This window comes from Pediculus humanus, genomic scaffold (genome assembly GCF_000006295.1).
Source record: "Pediculus humanus corporis 1103172107716 genomic scaffold, whole genome shotgun sequence".
In the NCBI taxonomy this organism is placed as follows: Eukaryota; Metazoa; Arthropoda; class Insecta; order Psocodea; family Pediculidae; genus Pediculus; species Pediculus humanus.
Window position 1 is genome coordinate 269,494 of NW_002987320.1, and position 23,640 is coordinate 293,133.

Genomic DNA, 23,640 nt, shown 5'->3' on the forward strand with positions numbered 1-23,640 from the left:
AATTTTTTTTTTTATTTTAATTCGAATTATTTCCTCTTGGATGACCTTTTAAAACTTTATCTTCTCCAGTTTTTTTCTTTTTTTTTGTTAATTAATTAATTCCAGCAGTCGTAATAGTAGTAGTAGCAGTAGCCACTCGTTGTTATTAATTTAAACAATTTATCCTTTCATTTATTATTATTATTAAAAAAAAAAAAAAACGCAGCGTAATTTACGCAGGTAATTTTAAATAAAAAAACTAAATTAAATTTCCATTAAAAAAAAAAGAAAAGGAAAAAAGTTTTTTTTCAGTTATTATTATTATTATTATTATTATTATTATTATTATTATTTCGCTTTTCACGTTTTGTTATAAATTTTTATTGCGTTTTATATAAGAGTAGTTTTTTCAATTAAATATTATTATTATTATTATTATTATTATTATTATTATTATTATTATTATTTTCTCGTTGTTGTTGTTTCTGGAAAATTTTGTTAGTGGAAAAAACTTTTCTTCTTTTTTTTTTTTTACTTTTTTGTGTAAATATTTAAAAGGAACTCATTTGAAAATAATCGAATATTTAAAAAAATCGTTAAAACAAAATTTAACGGAAACTTCCTGTTTCCGCTTCCCCCTCCCTTCCTTCATTACTTCGCCATCCCTCCCCCGTAATCATGGAGAAGAAATTCTAGAAATTTCTAAAAGTATTAAATGGATAAAACGAATATTTAATTTTTTTTTTCTTTCTCAATTCACGAATGGGATTTTTAATTGGGGAGGAAGAGGGGGGGGAAATTTTTTTTAAATTTTCTTATCAGTCGTTTTTCCTCCCCCTATCTTTATTTTGTTGATAACGTTAACAAAGATAACAAAGGAAAGATGGGGAGGTGATGATAAAAATTGTTAAAAAATTTTTTTTTTTTGTGTTTCGTTCGTTTCCGCTTCCTCTCTCCCTCCCTCTTCCCTCCCATAAAAAAAAAAAAAAAACAATATTTTTTTAACGGATAATAGAAGGTACGTTCGATAAATTTACGCCGCGTTTTTTACACGCGTAATAAACAAAAAAAAGGAGAAGAGGAGGAAAAATAAAGTAAAGTAAAAAGTAAAAAACTGTTAAGGCGCCATTTTCATTACTTTAATGCCTTTTTTTTTTTGTAATGTGTGATGAAAAATCTTAAATTTATGACCTAGTAATAAATCAAGATTTTAGGTTTGTTTGTTTGTTTGTTGTACGGACAAACGTACAAACGCGCGTAACGTAACTTTAGTGCATTTATGTTTGTTTTCTTATAAAAAAAAAAAAAAGAAAAACTTTATTAAATTTATTTTAAGAAGTAAAATTTTTATTTGACCGATAAGATTATTCCCGTTTGTTGTTTGTTCGTTTGTTTGTTTGTTCGTGAGTTTGTTTGTTAACGATTAATAATACAAAAAAAATTAATTTTTTAATTCGTACTTTTTTTTTTCTTTTCTGGATTTCGTTTCTCCAGTTACTCGTTCATTTCTCATTTTCATACTTGTACAAAGACGTGAGGTCAAAAGGTCAGATGAGTATGTTTTCACAGGGGAAAAAAAGAGAAGAAAATTATAGAGGCTATAAAAAAAAAATATAGCGCTCTATAACAAATCTTTATCGATAAAGTAAAATATCCGGTACATTTACCTTTGATGGTGGAAAACTTTTTTTTTTTTTTCCATTCGAGTTGACCGCCATTTTAGTTTTTATTGTTTTTTACAACTTTAAAAAAAAAAACTTTTTTTTAAATCAATGTTGCCAAATTTAATTTAATATTTTTCACGTGTGTGTGCGTATATAAAACAAACAAACAAACAAACAAACGTGGGGGGGAAAGAAATCGAAACGATGAGAAAATTTTTTTTTACATTTATCCAACTTTTGAAAAAAAAAAAGCTTTGTTGCAATTTTATTTTTTTTTTTTTAATTCCGCCATATTGAATTTTTATTTAAGCTGAATAAGATTTTTTTTTCTTGTCTCTCGATTTCTTTTTACACGACCGGAAATGGTTTAATATTTTTCATTTTATAATAAAAATTATTTGTTATAAAATTTTATAATGTGTATTTTACACGTGTTTATCTTATGGTTGATATCGGTTACATACATAAAAAATTTTGCTGGGTAAGGAATCATTTTTTCATGATACTACCGATGAGAGAGAGAGTTTTGGAAAATTCCAGAATAATTTTTTTTTTTGTGCCGTTATTGCCACGTTTAAATAATATCGAATTTTTTGGTTGGTTTTTTTTTTTTTAATTTTTCCCCGAATGGTTATAAAACAATAAAAAAAAAAAGAAAAAATTTTGTAACTTGTAATAAAAAAAGATTTTTTTTGGGGGAAGAGAGAGAACTTCCAGAATTTTTTTTCTGGAACCGGTTAAGGTTTTGAAAAAGTCAAAATGAAAAGACCAAAAAAAAAAAAAAAGTTATGAAAACTTTTTATGCCATTTTTTTTTTTTTTTTACGACAAACAATTAAAATTCAGACATTTTTACTTAATAAATAATTTATATTAAATTCATTACGTAATTTTTTTTTTGGAAAAAACTTTTAAATTATTATTATTATTCATTTCGGAAAGAATTTGGGGGGAGGGAAAGGGAGAAGAGAAATTAAAAGAAATTTTTTTATTTCGTTCCGGGCATTAAAAAAAAAAAATCTGACATTTTTTATTTTTTTATTTTTTTTTTTTTACCCTCTGGACAAACAATCCAGTAAAAAATTTTCTGGATTGTCATACGAACAATAAATTGACAAACTTAATTTTTTGATTACTTTTTTTTTTTTTTTTTTTTTAATTGCTCCAGTTCCAGCTCCAGTAACAGGAACAGCAGAAAAAAAATGTCTTTGACAGTGAAAAATGACTAAACTCTTGATTAAAAAAAAAAAAAAAAAAAAAAAAAAATTAATAAGCATAATTTAAAAAAAAAAAAATTTTTATCATTCTCCAGAGATTAAAAAATAAAAAAAAACTGGAATCAAACGTTTTGGAATTTTTTTTTATTATTTTCTCCAGTTCTGGAATTTTTTTTTTCTATGTAAGTTTAACAACATATTAACGTGAATTAATTACCCCTAAAAGTTTTTATTGTTAGGAAAAAGGAGACCGTTTATGTCTTATAAAGAAAACCGCCGACGCCGCCGCCACCTTTTTCATTACCTTTTTGTGAGATTTTAATTAAAATTACCCGTAATTAATTAAATAAACATCTATAATTATTTTTTTTCGGGGAGGAGGGGGACGAAGGTGCGTGAGTGCGCGTGAAAACCTAATACACGAATTGTAATTATTATTATTATTATTATTACTATTAAACAATTAAAATAAAGTAGAAGTTTTTCTACCCGTTAATTTTCTTTTTCGAAATTAATTTTTTTTTTTTTTACATTTCCGATGAGTTAAACATACGTGAAAATTCCAGCGTAAAACTAACGACAAATCGTCATCATTATCATTATCATTATTATCATCATCATTATTATTTATCAATGTAAAAATTCAAATTTTTGCTGGGAAAAAAAAAAATTTTTTTTAAAATAATTTTCAACAAAAAAAAAACACGCTGAGTTTGTTGTTGTTGTCGTTGTCATTTGGGGGGAGGAAGTGGGTGGAAGTAGGAGGTGAAAGTAGGAAGGAAGAGGGGGAAGAACGTGAGATTTTAAAAAAACAAAAATTATTATTATTATTTTTTTCGTTTTGTTGTTAGCAATAAAAATAAACTCTCGCGTTTTTATTTTTCACAAAAATTTAATTTTCGGCGGTGCAGGATGAGGGGGGTGGAATTTAGGAAGGGAATGGAGGGCGGTGGGAAGTGATGACGATGTTGATGACCGATAATTGATAAGAGCCGAAAGGGATTTTCCGTCAATTTTGCGGTTTTGCATTCGTTTTTTAAAATACGAAACAAAAATATTTTTTATTTTATTTTATTTTTTTACATTTGTTTACGTTGAAAATTTTTCAAAAACGTTTTGTTTAATAATAATAATACTAATACTAATAATGATAATAATGATAATGATAATAAATTACTCTTGGTAAAAAAAGAAAGGAAAATTAACCTTTTTCTTACCCCTAATAATAAATTACAATTAAAACATGATGAATTTTTTTTCGACAATGAGTAGTGAGGGAATTATCGTTTGTTTGTTTGTTTGTTCGTTTGTTTGTATCGCGGTCGTCGGTGTCATTTTGCGGTTTTATATTAACGGGAATCGATACCACAATTACTCAGTTTTCCTGACTCCCTAAATCACACTAAAAACTAATAATAATAATAACAATGAGGTTTTTTTTCACGAGGTCACGAATATTTTATATTCCGAGATATTCACTCACTCGCGTCACTCAAACAAATAATAATAATAATTATTAATCACGTCAACGGAAAATTTTAAGGAAGACAGGAAGAAAGAAAGGGAGGAAGGAATGATAGGAAGAAAGGATTCATTCCCATTCTCCCGGTTGATTTCGTCCGTGGATTTGATATTTAATATTTGTTAACGAACGATTAAGATTAAGAAGACATTTTATGCTCTGTTATTTCAACTGTTATTAATTTGCGTTTGTTATTTAATTCAACTGAATTAATACGTTGGAAAAAGTTTTTAAGATAACGTGGTGTCTCTAACAACTGTGTGTGCGTGTGCGTGTGCGTGAGCGTGTGCACGCCATATTAAAGACTTTATTTAATAATATTTTTTTTTACGTAATAATAATAAAATTATGCTCACAAAACGCGAGCGTTTTTATCGATAAATAATTACGACGCACGCACACGCACACACGAACGCACGTACAAAAAACCGGATATAGTTAAACGCACGTACAAAAAACCGGATATAGTTAAACGCACGTGTGTGTGTATGTTTTAAGTTTAAAGACGTTTTTTTAATAATATTAATCGTGATGACATTTTAATGACGTCAAAATTACGGAAAAATAATAAATTTTTAAAAAAATAAATGAAATGGGGAGGAAGAAAAGATGAGGCGAGGGGGTTTATTACCGGAAAAGGAAAAAAATTTTTAATTTCCGTTCCCAAAAAATTAAAAAAATTAAATTGATAATGATAATAATATTAATTACAGTTTGGATGCGAGAGGGGGCCCGCTAGAACACGCCATACACTGGGCAATGAGTAACGATTTCGGTTCAAGATCGAATTTCCTTTTAGGAAAAGGTTCCATTAGATCAAGATTAAAAATATCAAAGGTCGCAGAATCGGATCAAGGAATTTACCGGTGTAGAATTGATTTTAATAATTCACCGACAAAAAATTATAAAGTTAATCTAACGCTAATAGGTAACGTTGATGACGACATAAAAAAAAAAAAAAAAATTTAACGAATTTATTAATTAATAATGATAATAATTTTTATAGTGCAACCGTCGGATCCGATTATATACGATGCACAAGGAAAAGAAGTTATTGGAATGGCGGGTCCGTTTATGGAAGGTTACGATCTTTTTCTTTCCTGCCACGTCGTAGGAGGTGAGTTGAAAAAAATAATAATAAATAAATTTTATTTAATAATTTTATTGAAATGTTTGTTTTCTAATAAAAAAGGACGTCCACGACCGAAAATTACATGGTGGAACGAACACGATGAACTTTTAGATGACGTAATGGAATCATCTGGTCCCTCTTTAACCGTCAATCAATATTTTCAATCAAACGTAACGAGAAAATTATACAATTCAAAACTTAAATGTAAAGTTTACGTAACGGAAAATTCAATTCCACTCGTTAAAGAAATTCGTATCGAAGTGTACCGTAAGTTTTTTATTTATTTTTTTTAATTTTTCCCTCTCCCTCTCCCCTTACCCCTGACCCCCCACGGGAAGAGAGGAAAGAGGCGAATAATTCACGGATGTAATAACACGAGAGAGACTGACTGAATGACTTTTCAATGACTTCCGGCGATTTTTAATTAATTCATCCTTTTTAAATATATATATATATATATATATATATATGTATATATTTGTGATTGTTTATCATTATTATTATCATTATTATCGTAGAAGCATGACGTAATTATTAAATAAAAGTTTTAATCCCTCGTGGGAAAAAAGAAAAAAATTTTTTTTTCTTTTTTCAAATGTTTTCTTAACGAAAAATGTTATTTTTTCGATAAAAATAACAACAACAACAAAAACAATCTCTTTTCAAAAAAAAAATCTTAATCAATTATTGTTTTTGAGTAAATCATAATATGGCGGATATTTGAACAACAGCAACAACAACAACAACAGCAAAAGAAGCAAAATTTCATATTTATATCCGGTTTTATTTTCATTTTTTTTTTTTTTTGTTCAATATCGTTTTCTTCCTCTCTTTTTTGTTTACCTTTATAATCATCATTATCATTATCATCATCATTACTTTCATCATCATCATTATTATTATTATTGTTATTATTATTAGAAAATTAAAAATTTGTTTTCTTTTTTTTTTAAAGAAAAAAAATGTTTTTTGTTTATAAAAAAAAAAACAAAAATTAAAATTAAATTTATTATTTTTTAAAAACAAAACACACACGCACGCAATCACGCACACAAAAGAAAAAAAAGTAAAAGGCAGGACTGCAAACATAACACACACAAAAAAAAATACTAAATTCTCATTGGTCGGATCGTTGAGTCTTTTGATAATTTTTTTTTTTTTTTTTAAATGCAAAAAAAAAAAAACGTTTAACGTTAATCGTTCGTTTTTTTTTTTTTGTTTGTTTCCAGCCTGGAAAAATGACGATTCCAGAAAAAAAAAAAATAGAGTGAGAGAGAAAGAGGAGGGGGGAGAGCGAGAAAGACTTCAAATGACAATAAAATTCCAGTTAATCCTTTTTTTTTTGCTGTTGTCGTTGTCGTTGTTGTTTTTTTCATAATTTAAAAAAAAAAATTTTTTTTTTAAAACTTAATCGTTTTTCATTTTTCGAAAACAAAAACAACAACAACAACATAAAAAAAAAGAAAAGCAAATAAACAACAAACAACAAACAAAAAAAAAAAAAAACGTGAATGCATATCCTTTAATTTCTAATTAAATTGGATTAAATCGGATTAACGAGATTATAAAGTTAAAACCGCTTATCCGGTTTTTTTTTAAACAAGTTTTTTTTCTCTCTCTCTTTTCTTTCTTTTCTCTCTGTTTGTTTTGAGTATTATTCGTAAATGAAAATATTACGAAATTACTCATTTAAACCGGAAATACAGGGACTAAAACAAAGGTCAGAGGGTAAAGGTTAAATAAAAAAAAAAAAAAAGAAAAAAAAAATTTTTTTTTTCTGTTTTGCGATATAAAAATATTATTATCGCTTTCAGAGTTTTAAATAATTTACCGTCTTATTATTATTATTATTATTATTATTATTTTCCAAAAAAAAAGGTTACGCATGAGTATTCGGGGATACATTTTTTCTAATAAACAAAAAAAAAAGGAAAAGTTTTTCCGGGAAAAACAAAAGAAATAAATAAAGAAAACGCCGAGTTAGTTACTTTCCTGTGATACTAATAAGAAGGAGGAAAAAAAATGATGTTTATGTCCTCTAAGGCCTAGACAAAACGGAAACAAAACAACCTTTTTTTTTTTTTTTGTTAAGTTTACCTCCCTGTTTTCAAATCCGCCGATCCTTTCGTAAAAAAAAAAAAAACTTGGTTAATACATCTATCTTTCTTTCTTCTAACTAAATTTGATGATGTGCTTTCTTCAAATGTTTTCTTGCACTCAACTTTTTCAAATAAATTAAATTTTTTTTTTTTTCTTTCTCTATTTCATTCAATTTTTTTTCTTTCTCCTTTCATTTTCTTTTCTTTTCATTTTTCTCTTTTTCTTGTTCTTTTTCACACGTAACTTTTTACGTTTATTTTTTTTCTATCGTTTTAACAAATAAATTTATTTATTTATTTATTTTTTTAACAAAATTGTAACGCGTGTATTTTTTTGAATCTTTTAAATTTGACTTAAATTATCAAAATCATTATTATTATTTTATTTTGCTTGGCGATTTTAAAAAAAATAAATAAAATAAATATATATATATATATAGTTATTATTATTATTATTATTTTCGTTCGTTCTTTCTACTTGGGGAATACAAAAAAAAAAAAAAGAAAAAAGTAATAAATTTAACAAGATTTGTCCTGTTTTATTACCAGGGTAAGACATTTTTTTTCGCGATATAATAAATCATTATAAAGGGTATACCCTACAGAATGCTTGTTAAATTGAAATTCGAAAAAAATAAATTTTCCCCGTGAAAGAGAAAGAGAGAGGGAGAGAAAAAGAAAAAGAAAGGAGAAAAAACGCCCAAAATTTTTACGGTGATGCAATTGGTTGTACGTGAATGCAACGCCGTACGCGGAACTCATTTTTTTTTTTAAAGTTTCCACATATAAAAATAAAACAAAATTACATTCGTTAGTCGCAAAAAAAAAAAAAAAAATAGTTTAGTCAAGAAAAAATAACAATAATAATAATAATAATAATAATAATAATATCAAAATTGAAATTGTACTTTGGAGAAATGTAATCAGATTTTCAGGCAATCGATTTCGAGATTGATGAAAGTGTCGTGAGAAAATCTCAAACCAAATCAGGTGCAAAGCAGACTGAATGTTTGAGAGAAATCGAAGAGCAAACACGAAAAGAATTCCCAAAGGCTTTTGTTCCAGACGCAGAAAGTAAATTGATGTTATCGAGTTTACTTGTTTTTTTTTTTTTTTTTTTATTTCCCTTTTTTCTTTTTTTTTTTATATCAACATTATCATCATCATCATTATTGTTATGTGAATGAGTGCTATTATTATTATTATTTTTTGTTTTTCTTTGTTGTTTGCGAATGCACACAACAATCGATTCACGACATTTTTTTTCTCTTTTTTTTTAATTTCCCTTTCCTGACTTTTTTTTTTATCTCGAAAACATTTTTCCCAAAGACGTTAATAAAACCGATAACCGAATAATTTTTTTTAATAATCGTTCTAAATAGTTCCGTTTCCGGTTAAAAAAAAAAAACGGAAATGATTAAAAATGAAACGTTTAAAAATTTTTATTTTATTTTATTTTTAAAACAAATAATAAAAAAAATTTTATTTATTTATATAATTCAAGGGATGAGTTTTTATGTTATTTTTTTTCACGGTAGAACTATCATCGTGTCACTAGATAAAAAAAAGAAAAAGAAAAATCATTTTTTCTGGTTGTTTTTTTTTCTATTTATTTTATTTTTTTTAAAGAAAAGAAAGAAAAAAAAGTACATTTTATATATATAAGAAAAATAATAATAATAAGAACAACAACAACAACAACAACAATAATAATAATAATAATAATAATAAAAAGGAAAAATAAGAAAAATGAAAACCAATTTTTTTACGACTCTCTCTCACTTTGTTTGATTATTTCTATGTCTCTGGTAAAAAAAAAAAAAGGAAGAGAGAGAGAGAGGCATGCTACTCTTTTCATCTTCACTCAATTTCACAAATCCGATGTGTAGAGAAAGTTGTTCATCACCGGATAATATTTTCCAATATTTCTTTTTTTTACCCCCCACTCTTTTAACTCTCCCGATTGTATGTACACAATCAGTGAAACGTTAAATTGAAACCTGAACCTATAGTTTGACGGGGTTTTAGAAAAAATAAGAAGATGTGGTTGTGGCGCGAGTGAGATTGAGTCGGGATGTGAAAAGAAGGAAAAATCCGAAAAATAGGGAGAAAAATCTTTTCTTTTCATTCTTTATTTTCGAACGTTGTTTTTCCAAAAAAAAAAAAAATACGACGCCATTTTGAATTTAAAAAAAAAAAGGAAAATTTTCGCCGCGTTTTCATATCCGCGACTCCGATAAAAAAATTTTTTTTGTGTTGTAATTTTCCCGTCGCGTATATTTATATAAATTTTTTTTTATTCCCGACAAACGAACAAAGAAACAAACGATGGCAAATAATTTTTTTCTTTTTTTTGAATTTTTTAGTTAAACCGAAATGGGTGAAAATAAATTTTATAAGTAATTTATTATCGTCCGGACGTCCGCAACAATATCAATGTGATACATGGGGATCGATTCCACCTGCTAAAATCACGTGGCTTCTCGAAGGAGAACCAATAAGAAACGCTGGAGTTTCGGTAAATATTTATTTTATTACTATTTTAATGACGTCATTATGACGTCAGATTTTAAAAAACCCCCGGACGCCAATTGCATGCCGATAATCATCGTACCAACATAGAAAAAATCGAAATAATTTTATATAATTTCCCAATAAATCATCATCATCATCATCATCATTGTTATTATTATTATTATTTAAAAACGTATTTGATGACGTGTAAAAAACAAACAATTCTCACGTGGCATTAGTATTATCGCCGTACGTGATAACAAAACAAAAAAAACCTGATCCCCCGTTAGGTTTCGAGAGAGAGAGAGAGAGAGAAAAAACCCGGGAAAAAAAAATTAAAACGTCATCATCATTATTATTAGTACCTTTCGAACGTATTTCCCTCAACCCCTCTTCCCCCGCCCCAGTCCCTTTCTTCAAAGCGTTAAAATAATTTTTTTTCTTCTGAAAAAATCAAAAAAACAGAAAAAAGCCATTTTTTTTATATCTTCGCATTACATTACGTCCATATTTACCTTACACAATAAAAAATACCCCCCCCCAAAAAATTTTTTTTTAAACATTTGCATTAAATCACGCCCACGTTTACCTTATGACAAAACAAAAAAGGAAAATAATTACTGAATCCCACGCGTTTGTATGAAAAAATTCGATTATCACTACCACCCCCACAACAACAAACAACAAATTTAATTTAACTATTTACATTAGTTCACGACAGAAATTTTAATATAATAATAATAATAATAATAATAATAATAATAATAATAATAATAATATTAATAATAATAATATTAATAATAATAATAATAATAAAACAAATTATTTAAAAAATTAATAACAAAAAAAAATTTTTCGTTTTATATCCGTGGAAATGAATTCTTTGTTGTTGACTTAGGAGTTTGAACCTACATATAAACTAAAATGAATAAAGTTATGCGTTTGTTTGTTTGTTTGTTTGTTGTGTAATTATATATAAAAAACAATTTACGGTCTCTTGAGCTTATAAAGTAATTAATTAGTTAATACAAAAGATTTCTTAAAACTATTAAACTTGGTTAACTTTTATTACTTTATTTGTCTACATCGTAATTTTTTTTTACGCCGTAAAAATATTTCTCTTTATTATTATTATTATTATTATTATTATTATTATTACGCCGGGTAATTTATTATCAATTGATGTAGAGGGGGAGAGAGAGAGTAGGAGGAGGTGGAGGGGGAGGGGGAGATAAAATAAAATTAATTTTTTTTTTTACGCAGGTAACGCAAGAAACAAATTTAACGACGAGCGTTTTAACGTATAAACCGAAACCGGAAGACGATGGTAAAGAATTGACATGCAGAGCGGAAAACGAAAGATATTTGGGGAGTTTATTAGAAGAATCCGTGGAACTAACGGTTTTATGTAAGTGTGAATAAGACAGACATATTGAATTAATTTAATAAAAATAAAAATGACGGAAGTAGAACCGGCGACGATGAAATCGATGACAAAAAAAAAAGGCGGAAGTTTAAAAATTTTTCACGTGTAATTTAATCAAAAATTGATTTTTTATATAAATTATAATTGAGTTTTTCTTTTTCAAAAAAAAAAGTTTTCCAGCTGGAAAAAAAAAATTTTTCTTTTTTCCTTTTTTTCCTTTGGATGATATTTTTTTTTTTTTATTATACTTCTTCTAGAAGGTTTGATTATTTTTTTTTGTTAAGGTGCGCAATCAATTAAAAATAATTCTTTTCAAATACTTTTTATTATTTTCATTCCTTTTATTTTCTTCCTTTTATTTTCTTCCATTTTTTCCTTTTTTTTATTGATAATTTATTCGACTGAAAAATAATAAAAAAAAAAAAAAAGTTGGTCCACAAATTTAATAATTTCTTTTTTAAAAATTCTGCCTTTGGCAGTTTTTTTTTTTTTTTAAGATTTTTATTGTTCGAACACATAATTTTTTTTTTCTTTTCTTTGTTCTTCTCGTTTTCATTTTTTTCTTTTTTACTTCCCGTTTTTCACTTCTCACCCCCAAACAAAACGTTTTTATTTTTAATAATTTAATACCTTTTTTTTATCCGCTTTTAAAATAACAATTAAATTTTTTAAAAAAATCACAACACGTATTCGTTAATCCGACTATGATTACGTTAATAATAATAATAATAATTAATTGCAGATCCACCGAGCGTGAGTGTTAAAATCATCGGACCTAGAATCGACCCTGAATATTTAAGAGAAGGGGATGAAGTTCGGTTTTCCTGTAAAATAAAATCTAATCCCAAACCGTCGCATATATCATGGTTTCACGGGGTGAGTTTTTGTTATTTTACTAATTTATTGAAATACATATATATATAAATTACAATTATTTATTAATCAGAAAGTTTTCTTCTTAACAAACAAACAAACAGGTGGAAAATTTTAAAACAAATGCAAATGATCGTTATTTTATTTCCATTAAGTTTTTTTTCCCTTTTTCGGTTAAATTTTTTTTCTTTTTTTTTTTTTTTTGGTTTGTTCGTTTGTTTGTTTGTTTGTTGTTTGTTTTTTACCCTTTCCTTCTTTTCGGTTTTGCTACGGTTTGTACAGACACCGATGTTACAAAACTAACGCGGTTTGTAATAATATTAATGACAACAACAGCAACGACAATGACAAAGACTCGAGAAAAAAAAATAAAATTTTTTCTGATTGGTTGGAGTCGTCCGATTTCGACCAATCAGAGTCGAGAAAATTTTTTTTATTTAAAAATTATTAATTAGAATAAAAAGGGCGTAAGTAGAATAGTTACGATTCCAGGGGTTTGTAATGTTAGTGACGAGTGTAAAATTGAATACGTAATTAGTAATTAGAAAACGTAAAGACCGGAGGATCCGACCAATGAGAAACGAGAATTTGTTTGATCGATGCAAAAAGGGCATAAGTTGCAAACTGATCGTTTCTAACGTTTTTAACTTGAATTAATTAATTTTAATTTTTTTTTTTTTAATAAAACGAAAATGATAGGCGGAACGGTATTGAAAAAAAATTGAAAAAATTATTAAAAAAAAAAAAAGGGAAAAAAGGAGAAAAAAGGAAAAAAATGATTGATTTGAACGACGTCAATAAGTTTTTTTTTTAAAAAAAAAAAAAAAAATGGAAAATGATTTTTTCAAATATTCTTTTTTTTTTACTCCCTCCCCCTTCCCTATCCTCCTTTTCATCGTATCGGAAAAAAAAATGTTTTCTTATTTTTGTGTATTGAAAAAAAAAAAAAATGATTTTACCATTTAACAGCTAATAATATTTTTTCTTCTGCTTTATTATTATTATTTTTTTTTTTTATCGTTGATAAAAATAATAATCGTCAAAAAAAAAAGAAAAATGATTTTTTATAAAGTTGACTTGACACGTTTAATCAAATAAGTCGGACATTTTTTTTTCTTTTTTTAATTTAAATTAACTAAATTATCGAATTTTTTTTTCATTTTTCTTCTGCTAAACACTTTTAAAAAAAAAAAAATAATAACTTTAACGAAAATCGATACAATCGATACAATTTATTTATTTATAATCATCGTCATCATTATTATTATTATTATTTTTATCGTTAAAAAAAAAAAAATTTGAAATTTCTAAGAAACGAAATGTTCGTTTTTTTTTTTTTTACTGAAAAAATTTTTAAAATTTGTATAAACAAAAGCAGACGAAATTTAAATTTATGTAGAAAAAAAATTATTTTTTTATTAGTTTTCGATCGCCGTTAGCGTCTTATCATTATTATTATTATTATTGATTTAAAGTTTTACGTACTCGTCGGAATTTTCCAGAATTTATTTTAACATTTTTCCTGTTAAATGTTTTTACCGTTAAATGGCGGTGACCATGCCACGCCATTTTCTTAATAAATTTTTTTTTTTTTTGGTGAATGTGTGACGGAACTTCCGGTGCTACCGCGAAAACCGGAAACGGACGATTATTATTGTAAAAATCATCAAACTCAAATTCACTTCTTACATTTCGGCGCGATCTTTCATGTGACTTTATCGGTGGAAAAAAATTATTCTATATTTACCATATAAGAAATATTATTTATAGCAAAACCGAATTAACGATAGCAAAACAAACAAACGACAACGCAAATGGAATTTATTAAGTTTTAAAAATATTAATAGTAATGATAATAAAAATGCGCAACTTTCGGCTAGAAAAATCATATCAAAAAGAGAGAGAGAGAAAGGGGAAGTGGGAGGAGAGAGAGAGGGGTTAGAGGGGTAGAGGGAAGAGAGAGAGAGATAAAACGTGTCGAATCAAAATCGAAAAATTCAATCTCGTTTGAGAAAATCTAAACTCATTAAACTTTGAAAATGGTGGAATTTTTTTTTTTTTTTTCAAACAAAATATTTCGCCCGTAAAAGCTCGGAAAAGTTTTTCTTCTAAGGTTGTTTCAATTTTCATTATTTTCCACAGAGGATTAAAAAAAAAAAAAAATTTCCAAAAAAACAAAAAATCCCATTTTCCAAAATTTATTTTTTTATAAATACGTACGAGTGCGTTTATATAAAATTTTTTTTTTCCAGGTTAATTTTAATTTTCCTAAAATCGATTAATCGATTTTATTTTTTTCGAACGGTCGAATCATTTCCGGTTCATCCTCGTGACGTAATAAAATTTTTCCAGTTTTTTTTTTTAAACTGAGTTTCTGTAAAAAACCCAATCGTGTTTTTTTTTTAATTCTTCACCTTCCAGCACAATATAAATTTTCAACGTTTTTTACTTATTTTTCAAAATAAAAAAAAAAACTGGAGAAAAATTTTTTTTGGTGGGGGGCGGCGGGGAAACGGATTGAAAAAGGTTTTTTTAAAAAATAAGAAAGCAATAAATTGAGTAAAGTCAACATTATCGGGTTTCGTCTAATTTTTGTAACCACTCCAGATGAGACAGTTCCTTATCTTTAGATAAAATCCTTATTTTTCCAAAAAAAAAAAAAATTTTCCAGGTTTTTTTTTTTGTTTTGTTTTTAATTTTAAATAAAATTTGGTTATTTAAATTTAGTTTAACAAGTCGTAACCTAGATAATAATCATCTGCGTAAAAAGTTAAAACTTTTATTATTATTATTTTTTTTTTTTACCGGAAGTGAATAATTGTTTGTTTGTTTTCCTCTTTCTCTGTCTTACTTTTTCTCTCTCTCTTTTTCGTTACTGTGTCTCTTTTCTCCTTCTTTTTCTCTTTCTATTTATCTCAAACTCTTTCGCTTCTTTTTCTTTCTTTTTCTTTCTGTTTATCTCTCTCTGTCTTCTTGTCTCTTTCTTTCTTTCTTTCTAGTTAGTTTTTTTTCTCTTTCCTGTTCCCCTTCTCTGTCTTATTTTTTCTTTTTCTCTGACTCTGTTTTTTTTTTTCGTTCTTATATCTCTTTTTCTTATTTTCTTTCGTTTCTCTCTCTGTCTTTTTCATCCTCTTTTTCTATTTATTTCTCTTTCTCTGTCTCACTTTGTCTCTCTCTTTTTTTCTCTTTCTCTGTCTTACTTTTTTTCTCTCTTTGTCTTCCTTTGTCTTTTTCTCTCTTTCCCCCTCCTTCGTTTTTTTTTTTTTTCGATTCCGCCTTTTGAAAAAATCCAATTATTTTATTACGACCTTATAATAATAATAATAATAACAATAATATTGTAAATTAAATTTGTATGCGTCGTATTAAATAATGAAACAAAATTGAACTTTAAAGCGTTATAATGAGATTTTTTTTTTTTGAATTACAAAAACGGAAGTTAAGTTTTATAAGAAAAAAAAAAAAAAACGACGTTCGAGTTGACACGACAAAAAACGCGACAACGACGAACGCCTGAAAAAAAAAAATCCACGTTCGTCTTTTTTATTTAAAAAAATTTTTTTTTAGTCTTGTTCTTTTTTAAAAATATTAATAACGTAAATAAAATTAATTAAAATTTATTAATTAGTTAATTTATTTTTTGCGAATTTTAAAATAATAATAATAATTAATTAATTAATTTATTAACGATGATGATTTATGTAATGAATGAAAGAGTTATGCTGTCGTATCGGAATCGTACATTTCGAATTTGTTATCAGTCGGTTAATGATAAGGTCATTGACGTTGTTGTTGTTATCATCTCAATTGTGACTAAATTTTTTTTATTGTTTTTCCACGCCGAACCTTTTTTGTTTATTCTTTTTACTCGTTATTCAATACGGTTTCTTTTCTCTTTTCTTTTATTCTTTCTTCCTTTGCTCTTTTCCCCTCCCCCTACTTTTTTGCATGAACCTTTTTTTTTTTTCATTTATTGAAAAGAGCACGTATAAGAAAGTAAATAAGGCAACCAATTCAAGGAAAATATATATATATATTTTTTTTTTTCAGAAGTTTACTGTTGAAAACGTGCCTTTTTCCTTCCGCTTTCACCCATTCTTATCATTGTATAATCTAAAATTGTGTTTTTGCTTAGTTTACAATAAAAAATTTTCTTCTGCTTTTTCTTATTCCCCCAAGTTGTTAACCTAGATTTCCAGTTTCTTTCTTTTTTCTTTCGTTTATTTACGAAAATTTTGAATGAAAAACTTTTTTTTTTTTTTATCAATAAAAATTTTTTTTTTTCTTATCATTATTAATACTATTATTATTATTATTTTATCTTTTTTCTTATTGTTTTCAAATTTTTATTTATTTATATATATATATAAGAAAAAGAGAGAGAGATAGAGAAAAAGAGAGAGAAAGAAATTTAATATCGATACCTTAAAAAAAAAAAAGGATTTTTACCCTCGTAATAAAGAAAAATGCTGTTTGTTCGATAATAAATATAATTTTCATTCTTTTTCTTTTTTTCGGGAGGGGGAGGAGAAGGGGGAGGGTCATAAATAACAATCCGTTTGCTCGAGTTTTGTTATTGATTTTTTTTTTTTTTATCGCTAAGGCAAACACATTTTTTTTTTTTTTTCAACACAATTGCAATAACAACAAAACGTCTTCTTTTTCTTTTTCATTTTCTTTTTCTTTCTTTTAAACCCAAAAAAAAAAAATTCTTCTTTCTAAAATTTTCATTTTTTCTTTTACCCTTCAGTCTTTTAAAAAAAAAAAGGGGAAGAGGGATTGGGTAGAAGAAAAAGAAGAAGTAATAGAGGAATAAAAAGTAAAAAGGTAAAATTATCTAAGATTTCAAATTACAATTAAAGATAATTTAAACGTTTGGATTTGCCTTTAGCAAGTTTTTTTTTTTTTTTTTAAAGATAGCTACAGTCGTAAATCAGATTTTACGACAGGGGAAAACCAAAAAATTTCCCCTAAGGATTAAACATATATTATTCAAATCGGGGGTGATCTGTAATAAATGTTTTTCAGTTTTAACAATACCCCAACTCGAATCACCTTTTTCTCTCTTTTCCTAATATAAAAAATAAAAAAAAATTATTTTGTAACGCCTACAAAATAATATTTAGTCTTTTTTAAACGCATGAAAGATATTAAAAAAGCATAGAAAAAAAATTTTTTTTTTCGTTTTTTTTTTTTATTATTTTAAATAATAATAATAATGATAATAATAATATTTTCTGAACAAAAAAAAAAGTAGATTCGTAAATCATCCGGAATATTATCATTCGCATGCAAAATTTTTTTTTTTAAACAAAAAAAAGAAAAAAATTTATAAAACAATCGACGTAAAAACGAAAATAAACGGTATAAAAAACAACAATTCGGTTCATGGTTTTGTCGTAAGTGAAATTTTACAATTGTCAACCCATGACGAAGTGAATGAATGAATGAATGAATGAATGATTGATTGATTAATTTTTTTTTTTTCAATAAATGCCGTTTTGCGAAAAAAAAAAGGTTTTAATATGGTGTGGTGTGCGGTTAAAAACGAATTTAAAAAAAACGAAAACAAACATAAAAAAAACGTCATCGGGATTATTATTATTATTATTTATTTATTTTATGTTTTTAAATATTTGTTTTATTAGGTTTTATATTATTACAACACGTTATGTTTCGTTATGTTCGAACAAAACTCGTACGTTTGCAAAAACTAAAACTATCGAGTTTTTAAATAATTTTAAATAAAAATAATTTTTTTCCTGTTTCCGGTTTTAGTAAACATATTAAATCATTAAGTTTAGAAAACAAAACAAAAACATAACAAAACACAATATTATGTTTTCCGTTTGTTGTTTTAAAAAAAAAAAAAAATTATTTTTTTATAACGTAAAGTTTAAATTCGTGTTTGTAACGTAACAAATTTTGCGGAACGTTTTTTGTTTCAAAAAAAAAAAAACTTTTGTTTTATTTCATTCCTTTTCTCTTTCTCTCTTCCCCCTCTTTTTCTCCCCCTCCCTCTCTCTCTCTCTCTCTCTCGTAAGCAATTTAATAAGTTTTACACATTTGCAAAGCTGCAAAAAAAAAATTTTTTTTTTTTTTCTCATTTGTAATAAAAATAAAATTGCATGGAAAAGTCCAGAATTGAACTTTTTTTTTTTCCCTCGCTTTTTTACGACCACGTTAAACATTTTTTTTTTTTTGTACGTGGCACTAATGATTAATTTTTAAGATTTTTTTTTTTTTTCACGGTTGTCCGTATGATGTAATGATTACGTTTGTGCATTTTTCCGGTTATAAAAAAAAAAAAAAAAATGTTACCGTTAGCAAACTCGTTAATCTTTTATTATTATCATTATTATTATTAAAACTACGTGAATGTGTGAATTTAAATGAATATTTGTTATTACTCGTCTAAAAATAATTCTAGAAAAAAATAAGCGTTCGTTAATTATTATTATTATTATTATTATTTTACGCGGCGTAAACTTTTTGAAAATGATATCTCCGATATATTGATATTTGGCATTTTCTACGTCGGGTGTTGTTCACCCGAACAAACCTTCTCGTTGAAAAGTCCGTTTATATCGAAAACCGATATTTCTAAATTTGTTTTCAATAGAGTGAAAACTAAACTAAATTAAAAAAAAAAAAAAAGAGGAGGGGGTGGGGAGAAAAATCAGGGAAATGAAAAAAGTAAAAGGAAGATGGGAGGGAGAAAAATATGGGGGAATGAATCGAGATGGGAAAATGGAAGGCAGGAAGGAAGAAATTAAAGTATGAAATACGTACATGGGGGAAAGGGGGGGAGAATTTTTTTTTTTTTTTTAAAGAAAAATAAGCAGATTTTTTTGCAAGTAAATAAATAAAAGAAATGGGGGATGAAGAGGGAAAGAAAGAAAAACGGGAATAAAAGGAAAGAAAAAAAGAGGAGTGAAAGTGAAAGAAGAAGAGATTAAAAAGGAAAAGAGAGGTGATTAGAGAGGAGAAGTGAAAAAGGAAAAAAGAGAGGTAGATGAGAGAAGTGGGGATGAATGTGGGAAAAGAAAAACAGAGAGAAAGGTGAAATTATAAAGAGGTGAAAAAAGAATGAAAGAGAGAAAAGGTAAAAAAAGGCAGGGAGAAGAAAGAAGCGGGGTTGAAATCATTGGGAAAATGAAAACGGAGTGAAGTGGAAGAAAGGAAAAAAAGGGGAGGGAATAGAGGGGAAAAAGTGGGTAAAAAAAAAACACAATCGCGTTCAAATTTACTCGTTTTTTTTTTCTTCTTACAAGATTTTACCCGACCCCCTTATGACGTCATTAATTTAATTTATTTTAATTTATTAGGACATGTTCGTGTATCATAATCCGAACGCTGGGATTTACATAATTGAAAATGACCTTGAACTAAGAAATCTGACAAGCAATCAGGGTGGAGAATATTCCTGCGGTGCGAGAAACAGCGAAGGTGAAGGAAGAAGCGATTCCATTTCCATCAGAATACTCTGTAAGACTTTAATTTTTTTTTCTACTTCCGGTTTTGATTAGAAAAAAAAAAAAAACGGGGGGCTGAGACGAAGAGAGAAAAGAAAGAGAGGGAAGGAGTAAAGATTTTCTTCTTTTTCATCTTCTTTTCTTGTTCGTCGGCGTTTTTTTTACCTTTGCCAACTTTAAGATTGGCGTCAGACAGAAGAAAATAACAAAGGATTTCACCTTTGAACTGTCTTAAATTTGGCAAAAGTTTTTCATCTTAAGAAAGAAGAAAAAAAAATGATATAAGTTCAACCGTTCGGATTAAAAAAAAAATGGCCGAACTGGAAGAGAATGCTGGAGAATTTTGAAGATCTGGAGGAGGGAGAAAGTAAAAAAAAATTCATTAAGATTTATTTTATCGAACGGAGAAGGGGAGGAAGAAATGTGTGCGTTGAAAGATGGTAGTAAGAAAAATTCTAAAACCACGACGAAAAAAGAAAAATTTTTCCAAAAAATCCAGAAAAACTGGAGAAAAAAAAATTTTTTTTTTTTGTAAAATGAATTATTGTAATAATATTGTCCATGAAGTTGGACTCATGCCCGTCTGAAACAAAGAGGTAAACACGTTTCCGGTAAAAAAAATAAAAATTCTTTTCCTTTTTTCCTTTTTCTTTCCATTTTCTTCTCCAGTAAAAAGAAAAAAGTAAATTTATTAGTTATCTATTGATTTTCAAATTTGACAATGGAAAGAAAAAAAAAATTACTTTTAGCCTTTGTTGAAAATTCCTCTTTTTTTTTTTCTTAAATCTAACGCCACGAAAAAAATTACATATTTGTATGTAATACATTTTGTTGTTTATAAACTTTTTTTTCGTGGCAGTAAAGCAATAATAATAATAATGATAATAACAAACGAAGAAAATTTTCTCTCGAAAAAAAAAGGACGTTGTCGTTACAATAATAATAATAATAATTTTTATATTAAATATAACGTTCAATTCTCGTAGATTTAAAATAAAAAATAAAACGCCGTGGGATTAGAATCCTAGGATTTTCGTCAAATGTCATTTTGAAACGACGGATTAAAACAAAAACATATTTTTACAAACAATTTTTTTTTATTTTTATCCGATTTTCCTCGTTTCGAATTTGATTTTCCGGAAGTTTCCGCTTCCCCTCCTGCCCTTTATCACCCCCCCCCATTCTTTGTTATGTACACGCGCACTCACGCACTTTATGCGTTTTTTCTTTCTAATTAAAAAAAAAAAAACGGAAAATCACATTTCCTTTTGATTGATTTAACGCATCTGGGCGAATGGCGGAAATTTTTTTTTCCACGCACGCACGCACACACACAGTTACCTTCTAGAACTTTTGAACTCAAACAAAATCATTCCGGAATGCAATTGGACGGAAAGCAGAATGATAATAATAATAACAATTTCCGCCCGCATTTTTTTTATATAATAATCGAATGTGGGACGTTTCGCCTGAACAATATTTACGTCATGTTTCGTACCTTCTCCCGAAAAAAAAAAAAATTCTTTCATTATTAAAAAAATTTCATTTCTCTCCCCCTCCTCCTCCTACTCTCTTTCCGGAAAAAAAAGGAAACGAACGGGAACGAAGAGGTTGCGGTGGAGGGGGGGTTAGAAAAAATGGAAACGTTAAATAAACGGAAAGAGAAAATGAAGAAGAAAATTAACGCCTCGATAAACGGTTATCGGAAATTATTTAACTTGAACGTTATCAAATCGGGTTGAAAGAAGTATAAAGCTTAAAGATTTTCAAAAAAAGGAAAAAAAAAGGAAAAGCGGAAAAGATAATGAAACGAACAATGAGATGGAAAAGAAAAGGAATAAAAAAGTAGCAAACTAGAAATAATTTATAGCATTAAATTTAAAATGAAAATTTGTCTTATGAGAAAATTAAGTTAGATTAAAAAAAAAAAAGAAAAAAAGGAAAAAAAGGAAAGAGGAAAAAAAAAGGAATGATAAAAATGAAACTGAAATGAAAAAAAAAAAAAAAATTGGGCAAAAGAAAAAAGAAAAAAAAACGTGGAAAAAATTGAGAAGGGATGAAAAAAAAAATTTTTTAAAATTTGTATCAAAGTTTTCTTAGCCTCCACTCCCACCCCCCTCAGGCTGACCCCCTTTCGATTTTTGAAAACTTATTCATTTTGTAATTGACTATCCAGTCGAGTTTGTTTCCTTCTCAAAGGAAACAATCAAATCGAGAATTAAATTCGTTAAATGAGTAAAAAAAAATTCTCCTCCTCCCCTCCCCTCTAAAAAAAATATTTAAAATATAAATTTTCTTTTCCTTTTTCTTTCCTTTGACCAGAAATTTATAGAAAAAAAAAAAAACTCAAATTTTTTCCTTTATAAACTCTAGCGCGACACGTTATTTATGTAAACCAAAAGAATTTTAATTTTCCCCTTTACGAAAACCCTATTACGTATCTTTTTTTTATAAAAAATGAAAAAATAAAATTTTTTTAACGTGGAAGCAGAAAAATGAAAACGGGGGGGGAAGAAACAACAAAAATCGAAAAAAGTGGAATGAAAAAGAAACTTAATTATCCCGTCGGATTTTTTTTTTAAACTCTTCGTTTATTTAACGACTTATACAAAAATAAAAAATTATTTTATCTATTGCCACGTCCAAAAAAAAAATCATATCCGGAATAAATAAAGATATAATGATAATAAAAATAATAATTAGGTCGATTTTTTGAAAAAAAAAAAAAAAAAACTTTTCGAACAAACATTCAAGGAAAAAATGAAAAATATCAGCGAGAGAGGTCAAAGGTTGCAGATAGAAGAAGAAGAAGGAGGGGGAACAAAATAGATTTATCGGTGAAGGAGGAAAGAGGAGGGAAGAAGGAGGGAAGAAGGAGGAAAAAATTTAACGAAGTAAAATTATAAAAGTTACAAGAGAGAGAGCCAATTGAAATAAAAAAAAAATTATTATTATTATTTTAATATTTGGAAAATTCGTTGATAAAAAAGAAATAAAATAAAAGGTTTTTTCTTTTTTTCCTTTTTTCATTTTCTATACCACGACGACAGCGACCTTTGAAAAATCTGAGGCCGTCATAAAATTGTTCTGGTTTTTTCTCCAAAAAAAAAAAAACTTTTACGAAGTCATATATGGAAAAAAGGTTTTTTTTTTTTTTTTGGAAAAGGACAGAGAAAAAACTGGAAAAAGTTATTTTTTTTTTTTTTTAGAAACAGAAAAGCGGAGAAATTCCTGGAGGATATTTTTTGACTTGGAAAATTCGCTGGAATAATAATAAAAATATTCTTTTTTCTCCAAAAATTTTACCGTCGACTCCCCAAAAAAAAGAAGGAAAAAAAAATGAAAAAAAAAAAAATTTTTTTTTTTTTATATTTTTCTTCCATGAGGTGATTTACTCGTAAGCTTTTTTTTTCATTTTTTCCTTTTTCTTTCCTTTTCCCCCTTTTTTTTTGGCTTTTTGTGACAAAATCATAAACGGTTTTCCTTTCTTTTCCTTTTTTCTTTTTTTTCTCGAGTTTGTAAACTTTTTTTTTTTTAAATTGAATGTAATTTTTTTTTTTGTAGTTTCTCAAAAAAAAAGAAAAATAAAAAATTTACGAATTACTTCTGGTTGAATTTACGTTTTCACAATTACAAAATAACAAAAAAAAATTTTTTTTTTTCTTCTAACTCCCCCCCCTACCTCCCCCCATTCCCCCAACCGCATGATTCCCCAAACGAAAGTTTTTGTTGTTGTTTTT

The 23,640-nt window shown here is 27.0% G+C and overlaps 1 protein-coding gene across 1 annotated transcript in view; it reads left to right on the forward strand.

The window, feature by feature from the left end:
* Phum_PHUM312550 (sidestep protein, putative) overlaps positions 1 to 23,640 on the forward strand; it is a gene marked incomplete at both ends in the record, with an annotated part of 31,685 nt that overhangs the window by 3,590 nt on the left and 4,455 nt on the right. The window contains 7 exons of the mRNA XM_002427312.1: positions 5,095 to 5,309; positions 5,388 to 5,498; positions 5,574 to 5,780; positions 9,979 to 10,130; positions 11,390 to 11,534; positions 12,295 to 12,428; positions 19,754 to 19,913. Of these exons, the coding sequence (XP_002427357.1) occupies positions 5,095 to 5,309; positions 5,388 to 5,498; positions 5,574 to 5,780; positions 9,979 to 10,130; positions 11,390 to 11,534; positions 12,295 to 12,428; positions 19,754 to 19,913 (1,124 nt within the window). The remainder of the gene's footprint in view (positions 1 to 5,094; positions 5,310 to 5,387; positions 5,499 to 5,573; positions 5,781 to 9,978; positions 10,131 to 11,389; positions 11,535 to 12,294; positions 12,429 to 19,753; positions 19,914 to 23,640) is intronic.